General features: G+C 37.6%; 1 protein-coding gene across 1 annotated transcript in view; it reads left to right on the forward strand.

Annotated features, from left to right (window-relative positions):
- DEPDC4 (DEP domain containing 4) overlaps positions 1-17,765 on the forward strand; it is a 30,327-nt gene that overhangs the window by 10,421 nt on the left and 2,141 nt on the right. The window contains 9 exon segments of the mRNA XM_034987245.1: positions 6,455-6,631; positions 7,477-7,479; positions 8,886-8,922; positions 8,924-8,974; positions 8,976-9,103; positions 10,337-10,395; positions 10,482-10,607; positions 13,499-13,523; positions 13,526-13,576. Coding sequence (XP_034843136.1) covers positions 6,455-6,631; positions 7,477-7,479; positions 8,886-8,922; positions 8,924-8,974; positions 8,976-9,103; positions 10,337-10,395; positions 10,482-10,607; positions 13,499-13,523; positions 13,526-13,576 — 657 coding nt within the window.

The raw sequence follows: 17,765 nt of genomic DNA on the forward strand, positions 1-17,765 counted from the left end.
CATACCCAGGGCAGTTAAGAGGGATGCATACATAATTCATTAATGGTTGCATCTTTTACTGTATTTGGTCAAACCATTACAGAAGCAAGACAAGAATGATTTACACCTTGGAGGAGCAAAAGATAACAATAATTAGGAGAAGTGTGATAAGGGAAAGACAAAGTGCCCAAAGAAAGGGCAATAAGAAGAGAAGTGGGACTAGAAGAGAACTCTGAGGAATACTAATAGACACTCAGAAGAAGAGGAGCCAAGCAAAAGTGATTCTTATCTACTACAAATAAAAAAAAAAAGAAAGTTGTCCCATCATTTACCCTTGAGGATAAAGGGTACCTCTAAAAATTCTTAACTAAAGATGGGTGTAATTTATCAGTAAATATGTTAATAAAAATAGTTTCCAGTTACTGGGCCTTTCCCTTGCTAAGCAACCTATTATGCATTTTGTATGTATTATTTATAATCTAACAATAGGTCTGTAAAGTAAGGGTTAAAACTCTCATTTTATAGTAAGGGAAACTGAGACTCAGAAGGATAAAGAAATACTTAAGACACAGTAGGAAAAGAAAGCTGGCATTCTGATGTACGTTTTGAAATGTTATTATTATTGAATGTGAAACATTCAAATAGTCCTCCAGGTTTTATTAATGAAAACTAGGAGCTCCCTACCCTTCTCCTCTCACTCATTTCCCCTCCCCTCCCCGAGACAATTTACAACTTGTATCTCATATTTCTAAATAGCATGCTTATAATGCCATCTCACGATCTTTCAGTTTTAGGTACATCTATTAATTTTCTACAGAGGAGAATGGTGTTTTAGGTCTCTTCCCTCCCTAATATATATCTCCCACTTTATTTTTTTTATTTTATTTATTTTAAAGAGAGCGAGAGCTCAAGTGGTGGAAGAGGCAGATGGAAAGGGAGAGAATCTCAAGCTGACTTGGCACTGAGTGCAGAGTCCACTCAATCCCACGACCCTGAGATCACTACCCGAGCCAAAACCAAGAGTCAGACGCTCAACCGACTGAGCCACCCAGGCCCTCCCAAAATACTTTAAGTGGTACATATGCTTTTATATACTCTTTTATATGTGATATATTTAACAGAAAATGTTAGATGAAATTAGGAGGAATATGTGTAGATTTAATACTATTGCATTTAGCCAGTAATTTTAAGCATTAAGTCACAAAAGAATAAACTATTAAGATTTGTCAAAATTAAGAAGAGAGTTTTTATATTAAAACAAAGATCAGCCAAGTCTGGGAACCACTGCTTTAGTTTAGACTGATTATTTTACAGATAAGGAAACAGACTTAGAGAAATTAGATAATTTGCCAAGTTTCCACACTTAACTAATGACAACAAGATTCAGACTTAGATTTCCATATTTTTATCAGTGTTTTATCATTATTGTTGCAGCAAAGTATTGTTAACATGAAACGAGAATGAGTGAAATGTATTTGGTATGTTTGCTCTTTGTCACAACTGAATGTGTCAGCCTTCAGAATAGAAAAACAAAAATTATTTTAGTTCTTTCTAACAAAAGCATAGTTTTCAGAGGAGTTTTTAATAGGTTACTAATAAGAAATCTCTTTATCTTCAAAAGCCTTTTAAATCTAGTAGTTTGGGTTTTTTTTGTTGTTGTTGTTCTTCGTTTTTGTTTGTAAAAAGGCTTGCAAAAGAGAACTAACTTTAAAATTGACTGACTGCTCTTGTATTTAATGCAAAAAAAAAAATTCACTTGCTTAGAAGATAAATTTTCAAACCAAAATTTTTTGGAGAAAGTGCATTCGGAAGTTTCTCCAATTTCTAACAAATCAGGCATGAATGGAGTTTTCGCTGTTGTTGTTATCCACTGAAATCTGATTTTTCTGTGATCCTCAAGCACAAAACAACCCCATCAGACATATTAACAGACATAAAATTAGGAATAAAACAATATAGACACTATCTGGCTTAATAAAATTAAATAATTAGCTGGCCAACAAGAACATTTAAGCCACTTTCTATTTGGCAAAACATGACTGGTTAGAGGTCCAGACTGGCTCAGTTGGCAGAGCATGTGACTTTTTTTTTATGTTTCAAGTTTTTATTTAAATTCTAGTTAGTTAACATATAGTATATTAGTTTCAGAGAAGAATTTAGTGTTTTAACACTTGCATATAACACCCAGTGCTCATCACAATAAGTGCCCTCCTTAATATCCATCACATATTTAGCCCATCCCCCCCACCCACCTCCCCTCCAGCAACCCTCAGTTTGTTCTCTATAGTTAAGAGTCTCTCTTACGGTTTACCTCTCTTTTTTCTCTTTCCCCCACATTCATCTGTTTTGTTTCTCAAATTACACATATGAGTGAAATCATATGGTATTTGTCTTTCTCCGACTCATTTCACTTAGCATAATACTCTCTAGCTCCACCCACACTGTTGCAAATGGCAAGATTTCATTCTTTTTTTTTTTTTAAAGATTTTATTTGTTTATTTGACAGAGAGAGACACAGCCAGAGAGGGAACACAAGCAGGGGGAATGGGAGAGGGAGAAGCAGGCTTCCCGCGGAGCAGGGAGCCCGATGCGGGGCTCGATCCCAGGACCCTGGGATCATGACCTGAGCTGAAGGCAGACGCTTAATGACTGAGCCACCCAGGCACCCCAAGATTTCATTCTTTTTGATGGCTGAGTAATATTCCATTGCATCTGTATACCACCTCTTCTTTACCCATTCATTGGTCAATGGACATTTGGGCTCTTTCCATAATTTGGCTATTGTTGATAAGAGCATGTGACTCTTAGGGTGCCTGGGTGGCTCAGTTGGTTAAGCATCTGCATTTGGCTCAGGTCATGATCCTGGGGTCTTGGGATAGAGCCCCCCTCATTGGGCACCCTGCTCAGTGGGGAGTCTGCTTCTCTCTCTCCCTCTGACCCTCCCCTCCTACTCGTGCTCTCATTCACGCTCACTCTTTCAAATAAGTAAATAAATAAATAATCTAAATAAATAAATAAATAAATAAATAAATAAATAAATAAATAAATAAAGCATGTGACTCTTGATCTCAGGGTTGTAAGTTCAAGCCCCATGTTGGGTGTAGAACTTATTAAAAAAAAAAGAAATGCTGGTTAAAGCTATGCAATTGACAACGCACCTATATAAATTTCATCCAAGAAATAGAAGTATTAGTTCCTCTATTTTTGAGAAAAGCCATTTCTTAATTTCCAAATAACTATAGAAACTACTTCACTTGAGTTGAGGACTGCCAGCAGGGGTAAAGCAGTGTGATCCCTGCAGGTTTCACTGCAAATTTGCATCTGTTTGGCATGAACAGTTAAGGTGAACCACCTTTGCTGACATTTGTTTGCTTTTTACAGTTATTTGGTTTTTTACTAATAATATCATGACTAATATTTCATGTGTTGTTTTAGAAATGTTAGGGTGCAGAATAGAACCTCTCCCTCATCTCTGTGGGGTAGGTCTCAGGAATGCCTGTATCAGCTAGAGCAACTCCACTGTTAATATGTTTTACTTGACTTCCAGAATATGTTTGGACAAAGGTTTCCTCAGTGGAAACAAAGTTTGCATCCTACTGAACACACTGTACTCCTCCTACCAAAACATTTGCACACTTAATGAAATTGCCTGTTTACTTACTTGTCTTTATTCCCACTAGAGTGTGAGGTACTTAGGGACAGTCCTTTTCTTGTTCACCATTGTATCCCCATTGAATGGCACAGGGCCTAGCTGTTGGAAGGTGTGTAAATGTTTAATGGATGAATGGTGCAAGTACAGTCTCCTCATTGAATAAATATTTTCTTTTTATATATACATTCTATACATACATACCTATATGCACATATATATGTATGTATATAGGCTATCCTAAACACTGGATAGATTGTACATTCATCAAATGCAGAGTCTATCCCCCCTTGTATCCTCCACTCAGCACAATGATCACTGAGGATGACGTGCTTCATAAAGATAACCACGGTGATGGTATGTGTTGCCACAATATCCTTCTTGAGTTTGGGGGGGGGCATGGGTAGTACAGTCGGTTAAGTGGCCAACTCTTGATTTTGGCTCAGGTCATGATCTCAGGGTCCTGGGATCTAGCCCCGTGTTGGGTTCTGTCCTCAGTGGGGAGTCAGCTTGTCCTTCTCCCTCTCCATCTGCCCCTCCCCCCAAGCCCCCCTGCTCTCTCTCTCAAATAAATAAATAAATCTTTAAAAAAATATATCCATCTTGAGTTTGATTTCTCTACACAGAACTAGCTATTCTGTTTATCATCACTGCATTGGGCTAGTATGTTCTAGACATGCACATTTCTCTGCTCTGTCTCCTTCAGATCCTTGTTTAAATATCATCTTCCCAATGATAGTTCCTGCACATCTTATTTAAAATTACAATACTATCCCATCTTGCACTGCTTCTCTTCTTTTCTGCTCAATTTCTCTCCATAGAACTTACCACTAACAAACACAGTACATATTTCACTTTTTGTTTGTTTGTTTGTTTGTTTATTGTCCCCCTCCCCGCCATAGAATATAAGCTCCATTAAGGCAAGGATTTTTACCTGTTTGGGTTACCATTATATCCTTGGTACCTAGAACAGTGTCAAGCACAAAATAGGTCTCAATAAATATTTGTCGAATAAATTAATGTTCTGCCTTGATGCTCTTGCTGAATACTCTTTTTTCCAGATTTGGACTTATTTATAATATATCTACTTGTATTTCTCGGTGACTTCATAAAATTTGCCTTTGCCCATTTCATAAGTGGCTATCCTAGCCTCCTTACTTATGGTATGGCTGCTGAAGGTCCACTAGTTTTTGTGTATTTTTTTCTAACACTTGTTCAGTGCCATGCCGAAAGTTTGGTACTAACAAACGTGGACTGATTGATTAGAGGCTATTTATGATCTCAAGTTTTTACTAAAAGGCTGTTAATTTGATTTATTTTTGGTCATTAACTTGAAGGTAGCAAACTGAGATGCCTTTAGGAGCCAGACAGATCAGAGATCCAGGGAGTACTTAATTATCAAACATGTAAATATATATGTACCATTGTTTTGCTTGAAATGTATGGCCTTCTCAGGCTATTTTTCCTTTTCCCACTTAACACAGAGATATAAATATGTATAGGGAAATTGATTTTTACTATAGTAAAACCAACAGGAAAGTATCAAGAAAATGGTAACTGAGACCCTGCCACACTATTAGGGGTACAATGGAGTGGCAGGGTTTGTGGTGAACTGGAAATGACATGCCAATCCAAAAGGGGTATCCACTTACTAATTCATATCAACTCTCTGTGGTCAGGCATTTGAATTCAAGCCCAATGTTTTATGAGATCTTGTGATTTTTTTATAGGGAAGCTTGAAACTCAACATTTTACATGAAATCTGTCATTTTTATACAAGTTAATTTTATTCAAAATACTTTATAACCAAACAAACCATAGCTGTGGTCCAAATTTAATGCATAGGCTACCAGCTTGGGAGCTCTGCAAGAGATTTACTATAGCTACTACTTTTATAATTTTGTTTGATTTACAGGAAAATCAAAACATCAATTATGATCTCATGATTAGGATAATGAAAAATTTCATTAACTCTTAAAATGACCAAAAACCCAAGTTAAGATTAACCTACTACTACATTTTAATTTAAAAATAAGAAATACAGTTATCTGTGCTGCTTGAATAAAATTGTAATTAGTAATCTCATGTTCTCTCAGGTACAATAATTCATAAGCTTGACTAGCAGTTTTTTGTATTTGGAATTAACCTACTGTTGGCTTTAAAAGCTAGATCAGGGGGCGCCTGGGTGGCTCAGTTGGTTAAGCGACTGCCTTCGGCTCAGGTCATGATCTCAGGGTCCTGGGATCGAGCCCCACATCGGGCTCCCTGCTCGGCGGGAAGCCTGCTTCTCTCTCTCCCACTCCCCCTGCTTGTGTTCCCTCTCTTGCTGTCTCTATCTCTGTCAAATAAAAAATAAAAATAAAAAATAAATAAAAAATAAAAGCTATATCAGGGGCATCTGGGTGGCTCAGTCAGTTAAGCAGCCAACTCCTGATCTGAGGGTTGTGAGTTCAAGCCCCATGTTTGGCTCCATGCTGGGCATGCTGCCTACTTAAGAAAAATATAAATGAATAAATAAATAAATAAAAACTAGATCATATTATTTTATAATAAAGATAATAAAATCAATACCCCTAACAGTGTGGCATCATGACTTTGATGTCTATTTAAAGGTTAATTTTGAAAAGAAAAATTGTAATTTAGTAAGTTTAAATTATCCTAGCATTAAATTCATCCATTATATCATATTAAGGTAACTTTTATATTATTTATATAAAATTTATATTATTTATATTATTTAGATATGGAAGAATTTTATAATATTGGTTGAACTTGTGTATGTTATCAATCTGATGGTTACTTACTTTTGTTTCTAAGCTGTGGAAGATGTTTGGAAACAACAGACATTTCTATATATTTTTTGACCCATTCACCTTCCATTCTTGGAAAATATTTTGAAGCCTCCTGTTAAAACACAAAATCTTCAATTAAGTGAAGAGGAGGATCTTATTCTCTCAAACACTTGTCTAGACAAAGAGGTTATTCTAAGCTTATGTTTACCTGGTAAGTGATCATTTTTTTAAAAGATTTTATTCATTTATTTGAGAGAGAGAGCTCAAGCAGGGGGATCAGGCAGAGGGAGAAACAGGCTCTCTGCTGAGCAGGGAGCCTGGTGGGGGGATCAGTCCTAGGACCCTGGGATCATGACCTGAGCCGAAGGCAGACACTTAACCGACTGAGCCACCCAGGTGCCCCTGTAAGTGATCATTTTTATTGTTAAATAATTTATAACTAAGAAATCCTTTCACATATTTTGCCCTTCATATGTTAAGTTGTAAGAACATATCCATACATATAAGCTGACATCTCTGTTTTATAAATTAATCACTGTGAATTCTCATTTGATCTAACATAGAAAATCACTGGTTATGACCTGTGAGAAGATCATTGGAAATCAGAGTGGTTTAATTCATATGAATTCAGTAATGACTTGTCAATCATCCATTCCCTGCGCCACCCTGAGTGTTTTCCAAAGTTTCATCATTTGTTTTATGACCCTAAAATAATATAACCATCAGTTTCTATCAGTTTGTTTATCCCTGCCCTAAAAGAATCTAACATCTAGTAGGAGCGATATTCATGGAACAAAACATTACAGTCCAATAAGATAAGCCCTATCATAAAATCAGCCTCATTTGTAGAGATGCTCAGGGAACCATATAACCTGAATGAGGCTCCCTTCTCCTTCCTTCCTATCTCCAAAGTATTTGTCGCTCCTGAACAAACCAGCTTCTAGGAATTCTAAGTCTAAAACCTTGGGTACTGTTCAGGGAGACCCTGATATCTGATGCCTTCTCCCACATGGGCCAAACAAGAAAAGAACATTAGACTCCAAGGCTGAGAACCAGAAAGTTTCAGATCCTGGGAGGAGTTTGGTGATCAAGGACCTGTGGACCCACTTATAAAGTCAGCTGTGGTCCTATTTGCACATGGTTGGTTTCCCTAATTCACAATAGGCCAACAAAGACCCACACAAATGACTGAGTCTTCCCTAGCCCTTGAGACAGGGAGAGTATAGGGACACCATCAGAGAAACAGGATTTCTTTAGACACCTCCGCAGGGAAGAACAGTCAGTTGGCCTCATATCAGTTGGCACTTCCAGGCAGAAAGGGTAGGCTATCTGCAAGAGAAAGGTAATTCAACTGCCATTAATCTTTTCATCTGCAACATGAGGATCTAGAAGATAATTAGTCACACCTAAGAAAATATTTGAGGAAAGATTTCAATCCGACTGCAAAGAATAGGCAAATGGAGACAGATGGAGAAGGAAGAAAACAGCGTGGGCAATGAACTTTAATCTGTGACCTCCTACTATTTTCTCTTCTCTGTGTACCCACATGCGGTATGTGTACACACACACACACACACACAGTAATTCCAAGTTGACATGGTAAGACTATGGAAGGCTGTATAAAATACAAGTGCTAAATAAGGGACCTGGTATTAAAGGAAATTAGAATAAATACCAACCTATCTGTATAAAACCTGGGTGTTCAGATAGTGGCCCATGAGAAAAAGGAGGAATTAAAGGCATCACTGAAGAGAGGGGGGAGTGAAAGGATTCTGAATTTCTTATTTTACTCATGTGGGGAGATAAAAAAAGAGAAAACAGTATGTGGTGGAATAGAAGTGCATCTTGATTGGGGAAATATTTGGTATCTTTATTTCAAATAATAATAGAACCACATGCACCTAATTATTGGAGTGGGAAAAGCAAGGGAATCACTCATGGAATTGAACAGTGCAGATGAACTCCTCTGAACAAAATCTAAGAAAACTAGAGGGGTGCCTGAGTGGCTCAGTCGTTGGGCGTCTGCCTTCGGCTCAGGTCATGATCCCAGAGTCCTGGGATCAAGCCCCACATTGGACTCCCTGCTCAACGGGAAGCCTGCTTCTCCCTCTCCCACTCCCCCTGCTTGTGTTCCCTCTCTCACTGTCTCTCTCTCTGTCAAATAAATAAATAAAATCTTTTAAAAAAGAAAACTAGAAATAATGAAAAAGTGGCAAAAATATTTTAATTCCTTGAAAATAAAGGTACACAAAGCTGTGGTGGTATTTGGTGAAGAAAAAAAGCTATTCCCTCTAATTTACTCCTGTAATCATCCAGCAAAAATTATTAAAATTATTCTCTCAAAAGTAGTCTCTTTAGATTTGGTTAAATATAAGCTAGACTTTATATTTTATCAAACAGTTTTTAGGTAGTTAAATGGAAATGTTAACTATTGATTTGTTTTGTTTTTGTTTTTACCTCTGGAGTTGACAACTGGTTTATTAATGCAGCAATTAAATGTTTGGCTATTTCCCTGACCAGTTATAGTTACAGTTATTCAGCAGTTAGTACAAAATGGAAAAGACATTGAGTATACAGAAGAAGATACTCTTTGATGTTGTAGTAAAATACTATAATCAAGAGAGAGATTGCCTATTAACTGATGAGTATTCTGATATTCAGTTAGGAATTATTGAACTTTTAGGTAAAAGAAGATATTTAAACTTTAGTTTTTTGTATAATAAAATATTTTTTAAAGATTTTTTTTATTTATTTTAGAGATAGAGCAGGGGTGGGGAAAGGAGCAGAAGGAGAAGGACAAGCAGACTCTGAGCTGAGCGTAGAGCCCGACGTGGGGCTCAATCTCATGACCCTGAGATCATGACCTGAGCTGAAACCAAGAGTTAGACCCTTAACTGTGCCATGCAGGTGTGCCTAAAATATTTTTAAAGATACAAGTTTCATGGGGCACCCGGCTGGCTCAGTCTGTGGTGCATATGAATCTTGATCTCAGGGTCATGAGTTCAAGCCCCACATTGGGCTTACTTAAAAAAACAAACAAACAACAACAACAACAAAAACAAATAGCGGAACATTTAAGAAACTGAGTACTACATTTTAATATTTTTCTTCAGTGGTGTCCAAGTGCTTCATGAAGTCTTTTTTCACTTCACTAATGTTATCTGCCATGTAAATTGCACTATCAAATGTAACTAATGTAGTATAGGACATTAGATCTAAGGTAACTATATCACAGGGGCATTGTAAGAAACATATTTTAATATAGCATAGGATTAGAGAGCTGAGGTATTTGGAAATATTAATTTCTGAAGTATTAATTTGGCGATCTTTTACCAAAATAAAAATTGAGTGACATAAATCATGTCACTTTTTTAACTATGTAGGTAGCCATGTAATTTCATGTTAAAAACAAAATACTATTTGATAATGCTGGATGTAATTATGCAGGTGTTTGGTATATAGAATTATAAAGATTTATTCATTTATTATTTGAAAGAGAGAGTGTGTGGGCACGTGTGAGAGTGCAGGGTGGGGGCTGGGGGTGCAGACAGGAAGAGGGAAAGAATCCCAAGCAGACTTCTTGCCTAGCTTAAGCCGGGCAGGGGGCTCAATCCCATGACCCATGAGATCAATGACCTGAGCCGAAACCAAAAGTCAGTCACTCAACCGACAGCCACCCAGGCACCCCTGGCCAATAGAATTATAAAAATAATTTCCTGTGTGTTTGAAATATTTCACCATAAAAACTTCTTAGTGTAAAAAAGAATCCACAAACCAAATCTAGCATCATAGTGTTATAATTGACTACCAAGTATTACAATCTCCATTTTTTTGTATCCCATGAAGCAACTTAGAACACTTGAAGTAGCATACTGTATCTAAGATTGTTACATTAGAGAAATTAGAGAATTATGAGGGCTACTTACCTTTATGCCTATTGTATCAGAACCTAATACCCTCAAGTTACAGAAACAGGTGAAAAAAATTACAATAACAGTTTTACAATTCTCTGGTCTTTTTAAAAAAATCATTCAAGTTAAGGTTAATCTTTCTGTTTACAGTATGATAACAAAACAGTGGTCCTGAAAACTCTTGTCAAAGCAGTTTTGCAAACGAGATCATTATTAGAAGTATGGGCAGAACAACTAGTCTGGTTTTTACTGAAGTATCACTCTGAGATATTCAAGGTATCTCTGGCATTTTGCCTGGGCACATTTATTACTAAGCTATTTTCGTACAGCAAAAAGGCAAATCATTCGCTTAAATAAATAATTTACTGAGTGCCTGTAATGTGCAAAGTTTGAAGGAATGCTGTTTTCCCATACCCACTAAAAAGAAGGAAACAGACTTAAAACACTATCAATATTTGCAAGCATATTCATTCATTTCTTCAACCCATTTCTGGTGCATTACTATGTGCCAGATGCTGTTATAGGTGGTTAGAATACATAAGCATACAAAACACAATGATGCAGACCCTTGAGGAGCTTATATCCAAGTGAGGGACAACAGACAATAAAAAAATACACACAATAAATCAAGTCATAGTTTATAGAAGGCAATACTTGCAACAAAAAGGGGAAAAGAGCTGGTTAAGGGGATTTAGGGTGCTAGGGTGAGGGTGAGCAGGAACTTACAGTATTAGGGTGGCCAAGATTGACCTCACTAAGAAAGTAAGAGTTGAGCAAAGACTGGAAGGGGGAGAGAGAATCAACCAAATGGCTGGGAGGGTAGGATAGTGTCCTTGGGCAGAGAGAATGGTTCTTAGTGCAGAGGACCTAGGGGTGATGCATGCCTGGGTGCTGAGGAACAGCAAGAAGCGGTGAGCAGAGGGGAGAGTAGTAGGAGATGAGGTCAGAGAGGTGGGGGCCGTTATAAGTCACTGGAGAGATGTTTCTGCTTGGAATAAAATGGGGAATCACTGGAGGGTTTGAGCAGAACAGCAGCCTGATTTGACTGACATTTATAAAAATAATCCTGTCTTTTATGTTGAGAATGTGTTGTACAGCAGCAAGGGTAGAAGTGGGAACACCTTTTCGGAGGCTGCTGTAATAATCTGGGCAAGAGATACAGTGACTTGAAGCAGAAGAGTAGCAATAGAGTTAGTAAGATAGGGTCAGATCCTTGATGTCTTTTGAAATATCTTAGAAAAAGATTGTCTTTTAGCCTCGCTCTGTATTTTAGTACCAGGCAGTGACACTTTTAGTGGTGTTATGTCTCTAAAGCCTCTACAAGAATTGTTCCTTCTTCAATTTCTTTGTTTAAACAAATTCTGTTGTCACAAGAAACACATTAGCTCAAATTTTGTAGCAGTTCTGTCAACCTTAACTGAAGCTTCTTTCCCATTATTTCAGAGAAAAAGATGGTTTTAAGTATATATAATGGAAGCTGTCCCCCATTTATGAATTTTGTTGTTTTGTTTTAAGTAAATGCTATGCCCAGTGTGGGGCTCAAACTCACAACCCTGAGATCAAAAATCGCATGCTCTGCTGACTGAGCCAGTCGGGTGCCCCACCCCATTTATGAATTTTGAATGAAATATATTCTAAAAACTCATTTTTAAGTCAGTTGTTATTCTGTACCTAGTTTTTCATCAAAATAATAACAAAGGGAGGTTAGGGCCCAGGTTACATAAATCTTTAATTCTACTGTCACTAAACCAAAATTCGTGTGTATGATTTACTTGTAAAATAGCCCCCAGATTCCAACTAGGAATTTAGAATGAAATTTTCCTCTGCCTTCCTCTTCCTTATCACTTAACTTCTGCACATTCTTCTTTCTCACCCTGCCTCCTCCTCTGGGCAAATAAATTATCTTTCCTACCTATGGCCGAGAAGTACAAAAGAAGTTTTTCATTTTTTACTTCCCCGTCTTGTCAGAACTAGCAGTGTCATAGAGAAACTCACTGGTTCAAATTTTGTAACAAGCCACAAAAGAACTTGACACGGGCTGGAGGAAGTGGGGGTGGGATTCAGGAAGCAGGGGGAAGGGCTTCTGGAGACCGGGGATGGGGTATTTCAGGGAGGCTGATAGGGCTATTTATGATAGGGGCTCTCAAACATGCCAAGCTTTTCCCTGTTACATGGTTTACCTATGCTGTCTACTCTGTCTGGAACATTTTTCCCCCGAACCTTCTTATGGCTTATTCCTTCACACCTGTTAAGGCCTCTGCTTAAAATGTTACCCTCTCAGAAACACAGAAGCCTTCCCTAAAACTACCCATCTTCTTCGCTCTAGCTTTTTACCCTGCTTTATGCTTTCTTAATGGCACTTAACCCTGTCTGAAATTATAATATGTATTTGCTGATTTTTTTAAATTGTCTTTCTCTCCCAAGAGAATGTAAGTTTCATGAATTCAGAAGCTCTTCTTTTTTCTTCTTCCTTTTTTTTTTTTTTACTTCAGAAACTTGGTCTGTTTATTCATCACCTAGGACAGTGCCTGGAATTTTCACTGAATGACAGAACGAATTAATGGGGACAGCTCCATGACTGGAAACTGGCAGTACACTTGAAGCTAATGGGTAGGTATTCCAGGGTCCAGGATAAAAGAGCTGTGTGGACATGGAGGTTCAGCATTAGTATGTCTAGAGAGTGCCCTGTATAACAATATTAGCTGATGGATTATTTACCCCAGATACATAATCTAGGATTACTTTTGTGTAACCCAAACTGGAAAAGGATATTTATCTTTTTAAGATAATAAAGTTTTAATGTATTTTAAAGCAACCATTTATATATGGACCATGTAATTACAATGTAAGATTATTTAGACCACTGTTATTATGGAAGTACAAATAATTTTCACTATTATAGGAGAGCATTACACTAAGGATTGGTTAACCTAGTTTCAGTTAAAGTACATACATGAAAGTAGAAAATAGAATTTGAAGAATTCTAAAAAAGTTTCAAGTATTTATACCCTTTATAATTCAGAGGCCTTCTGCTACCCGCCCCCTCTCCCCATCTGCAATCCTCTTCCCCTACTCATTGGTCAAAAATATTGAGAGTTTTTTTATGTTGGATTCCTGGCTAGAAAAAAATTCATATTAAATATTTGAAAATACCTGTTTTTGTGTAGAATCCAGTTACTTTATTGGATCTGGTTGTAAGAAACTTAAGAAGCTTCTACATGGAGAAGATCCAGATGCCATATCAGGTATTGATTCAGATTTTTTCCTTCTTTATCATTAGGAGACTATTATAGCCAAGTAAGTTGGAAAGGAGCCAAGGGTGAGTATGTAATAAATATATAATGTTATAAAAAGTGGTTACATGAAGGTTATTTTTTTGATCTCCAGAGCAAGTTCTTCTGTAGTTCTTTTTGAAAGCCCTTTGTCTGATTACCTTTCATCTAAAAAGGTGAAAATTTTCTCTCTCAATGCTGCTTCCATGTCTCACCTCCTTTTCTGCCTATTACCTACCTGCCTGCTTCCTTGCTCCTGGGCTCTTTCTCGTCTCTTTTTCTGACTCTCTCAGATTTTTTCTCTTCTGTGTCATTCTCTCTCTCTCTCCCCTTCCCTTCTCTTTTCTAGGAAATGACCTAGTTTTATAGAGGGACCTGACCTTCCCAGTTGAATAGATGCCATGAATTGTTTCACTTGATGTCTTGTGGCAATTGATCTAATTCCTTAGTTTAGATTTTCTTTAAACTATCAAATATTTTCCGTATAAATTTCCTAAGATTGTCATGTGAGAGACAAAATAACATAATAGATCTAACTGTGGGTGCTGGGGCCAAATTGCCCAGGGAAGTCACTTAACCTCTTTGTGCTTCAGCTTCCTCGTTGACAAAATGGGAATAATAATAGCATCTACCCCACTGGGTAATTATTAAATATTTAATATTTATACTCAATATTAATATTGTAAATTTAAAATACTACAAAAATTTAAATTGTATTATTATTTAAATATTAAATACTATTAACATTTACTATTACTTGATACTAATATTGAGCCCTACTACGTGTCAGATACTGTGCTGAGCACTAACATGGACTTATAAAATTATTTCTTCTACACAATATTTTCTGTAGGCATTATTATTATCCCATTTTATAGGTAACGTAACTGAAGCTTTAGAGAGAAGTTAATTAACTTGGCCAACTAGAAAAGTGGGTTAATATTTTTTTCCTTAAAAAAATTTTCTGAGGCATTACTAACTTTTAGAAAAGAATTTATAGAGTAGGACATAAATTTTTTTGCCTGACTTACTTGGAACTTCTCAGCTAAAGGATTTTCTCTCATTCCCTTCTTTGAACACAAAGTATATGACAACAGGTATATTGCCACATGGATCCTGTCTGTTGGATGCAGTTAAACAGTAAACTAAGTAAGTACTCTGAACTTAGCATCTGGAATCTTTTTGGATTAATTCAATCATATCTTACTAAACTTCATTTGGCTGCCATTACTACATTAGCTTTTTACATTGAATTTCTCATTACTTTTGGCTTTTGAGGGAAGTGGAGGAGTTGTAGGCATTTAATATTTATTTCTGTTCAACAACATGCTTTAAAGAGAGATAATGAATATAAGTGCTCGCACAGTGCTATGTGATGCAAGCATTTGGAAAATGAAAAATGATTTCATAGTATTTTCCCCCAAATAGCTGAACTATTTTGTCTCTTCTTGAAGTTTATCCCTTGTTGAGTAAAACTGTCAGATTATATCATTATACAATTAATTGAATTTTTTTAAAGATTTTATTTATTTGTTAGAGAGAGAGAGAGCACAAGCAGGGGGAGAGGGAGAAGCAGGCTCCCTGCCAAGCAAGGAGCCCGATGCAGGGCTCAATCCCAGGACCCCAGGATCATGACCTGAGCTGAAGGCAGATGCTTCACTGACTGAGCCACCCAGGTGTCCCTTGAATTTTTAAATTGTCTTTCTGTTTTATGTTGTATGCTCTTTTCCCTATACTTGAATTTATTACTTCAATTCATGAGTGTTGGGCGCCTGGGTGGCTCAGTTGGTTAAGCGACTGCCTTCGGCTCAGGTCATGATCCCAGGGTCCTGGGATCGAGTCCCACATCGGGCTCCCAGCTCGGCGGGGAGCCTGCTTCTCCCTCTGACCCTCTCCTCTCTCATGCTGTTTCTCTCTCGCTCGCTCTCTAATAAATAAATAAATAAAATCTAAAAAAAAAAAATTCATGAGTGTTATTTTTTTTATTTTTTAAAGATTTTATTTACTTATTTGAGAGAGAGAACACGTGGGTAGAGGGGCAGAGGGAGAAGCAGACTCCCCACTGAGCAGGGAGCCCCACATGTTGCTTGATCCCAGAAACCTGGGATCAAGACCTGATCATGACCAGATGCGTAACTGACTGAGCCACTCAGGCACCTCATGAGTGTTGTTTTAAAATGTTCCTGATATCAAATATTCATGCATCCATCTCTTCAATTTTTCACTAAACATTTTTTGAATTATCTACTATGTACCAGACTTTGTATAAGCACCAAAAAATACAAAGATGTGTAAGATAATGTCCCTGCTTGCAATAAGCTCATGTACCATTGTTTAAAGTAACTGACACATAGTAGATACTCTAGATATTTGTCAAATAAATTAATTCAGTGAAAGAATTGATGTATGAGAGAGATAACCATTATAAATCAATCACAATAAAATATAATAGGGATATGGTCAAGCCAGAGGAAATCATGGAAGACTGGAGGAGGATTACCTGATCTAGTTTGAGGGGATCAGGCTAGATTTGTGGAAGAGATAGTGCTTAGTAGGAGTCTTAAATAATTAGATGTTAATTAAACCAAAAGAGTAGAGAAGGGAAGGATATTCTGGACAATGGAACATTGTGAACAAAAATAGGTAAGTGCTAGTAACTGCAGCCAAGGGGTGGGAAGAATTGAAACTAGAGAGATAGATGTCAGATATTGAAGGGTTTCATTTAGCAACCAAGAAATTCACTAGGCAGGGGCGCCTGGGTGGCTCAGTCATTAAGCGTCTGCCTTCGGCTCAGGTCATGATACCAGAGTCCTGGAATCGAGCCCCTCATTGGGCTCCCTGCTCCACGGGAAGCCTGCTTCTCCCTCTCCCACTCCCCCTGCTTGTTTTCCCTCTCTCGCTGTCTCTCTCTCTCTGTCAAATAAATAAATAAAATCTAAAAAAAAAAAAAAAAAAAGTTCAAAAAAAAATTGACTAGGCAGTTGGGGAGGCATTGAAACTTATTTTCTTTTTAAAGAATTCGACAGAGAGAGCACAAGCAGGGGGAGGGGCAGGCAGAGGGAGAGGGAAAGGGACAAGCATACCCCCTACTGAGCAGGGAGCCCAATGCGGGGCTTGATCCCAGGACCCTGGGATCGTAACCTGAGCTGAAGGCAGATGCTTAACCAACTGAGCCACCCAGGCGCCCCGAAACTTATTTTTAAGACAGTGACATGCTAGCGGCACTCAAGTGGCTCAGTTAGTTAAGTGTCTGACTCTTGATTTCAGCTCAGGTCATGATCTCCACATCATGATCTCACTGTCGTGAGACAGAGATCTGCAAGGGCTCTGTGCTGGGCATAGAGCCTGTTTAAGATACTCTCTCTCTCAAGGGGAACCCTCTTACACTGTTGGTGGGAATGCAAGCTGGTGTAGCCACTCTGGAAAACAGTATGGATGTTCCTCAAGAAGTTAAAAATAGAGCTACCTTATGATCCAACAATTGCACTAGTAGGTATTTACCCCAAAGATACAAATGTAATAAATCAAAGGGGCACCTGCACCCCAATGTTTATAGCAGCAATGTCCACAATAGCCGAACAATGGAAAGAGCCCAAATGTCCATCGATGGGTGAATGGATAAAGAAGATGTGGTATAGATACACAATGGAATATTACTCAGCCATCAAAAGGATGAAATAGTACCATTTACATCGACATGGATGGAACTAGAGGATATTATGCTAAGCGAAATAAGTCAATCAGAGAAAGACAATTATCATATGGTTTCACTCATATGTGGAATTTAAGAAACAAAAGAGGATCATGGGGAACGGAGAGAAAAATAAAATAACATGAAATCAGAGAGGGAGACAAACCATAAGAGACTTTTAACTAGGAAACAAACTGAGGGTTGCTGGAGGGGAGGCGGGTGGGGGGATGGTGTAACTGGGTGTGGGCATTAAGGAGGGCATGTGATGTGATGAGCACTGGGTGTAATATGCAACTGATGAATTACTGAACTCTATGTCTGAAGCTCAGGATGTACTATATGTTGGCTAGTTGAAGTTAAATAAAAAAAAAAAAAAAGATTTTCTCTCTCTCTCTCCCTCTGCCCTCCCCCTGCTTGTACACATGCTCTCTCTCTCTCTCTAAAAAAAAAAAAAAAAAAAAAAAAAAAAGA

The sequence above is a fragment of the Mirounga leonina genome, unplaced genomic scaffold (genome assembly GCF_011800145.1).
Source record: "Mirounga leonina isolate KUSES-001 unplaced genomic scaffold, KU_Mleo_1.0 Mir_418, whole genome shotgun sequence".
Taxonomy (NCBI): domain Eukaryota; kingdom Metazoa; phylum Chordata; class Mammalia; order Carnivora; family Phocidae; genus Mirounga; species Mirounga leonina.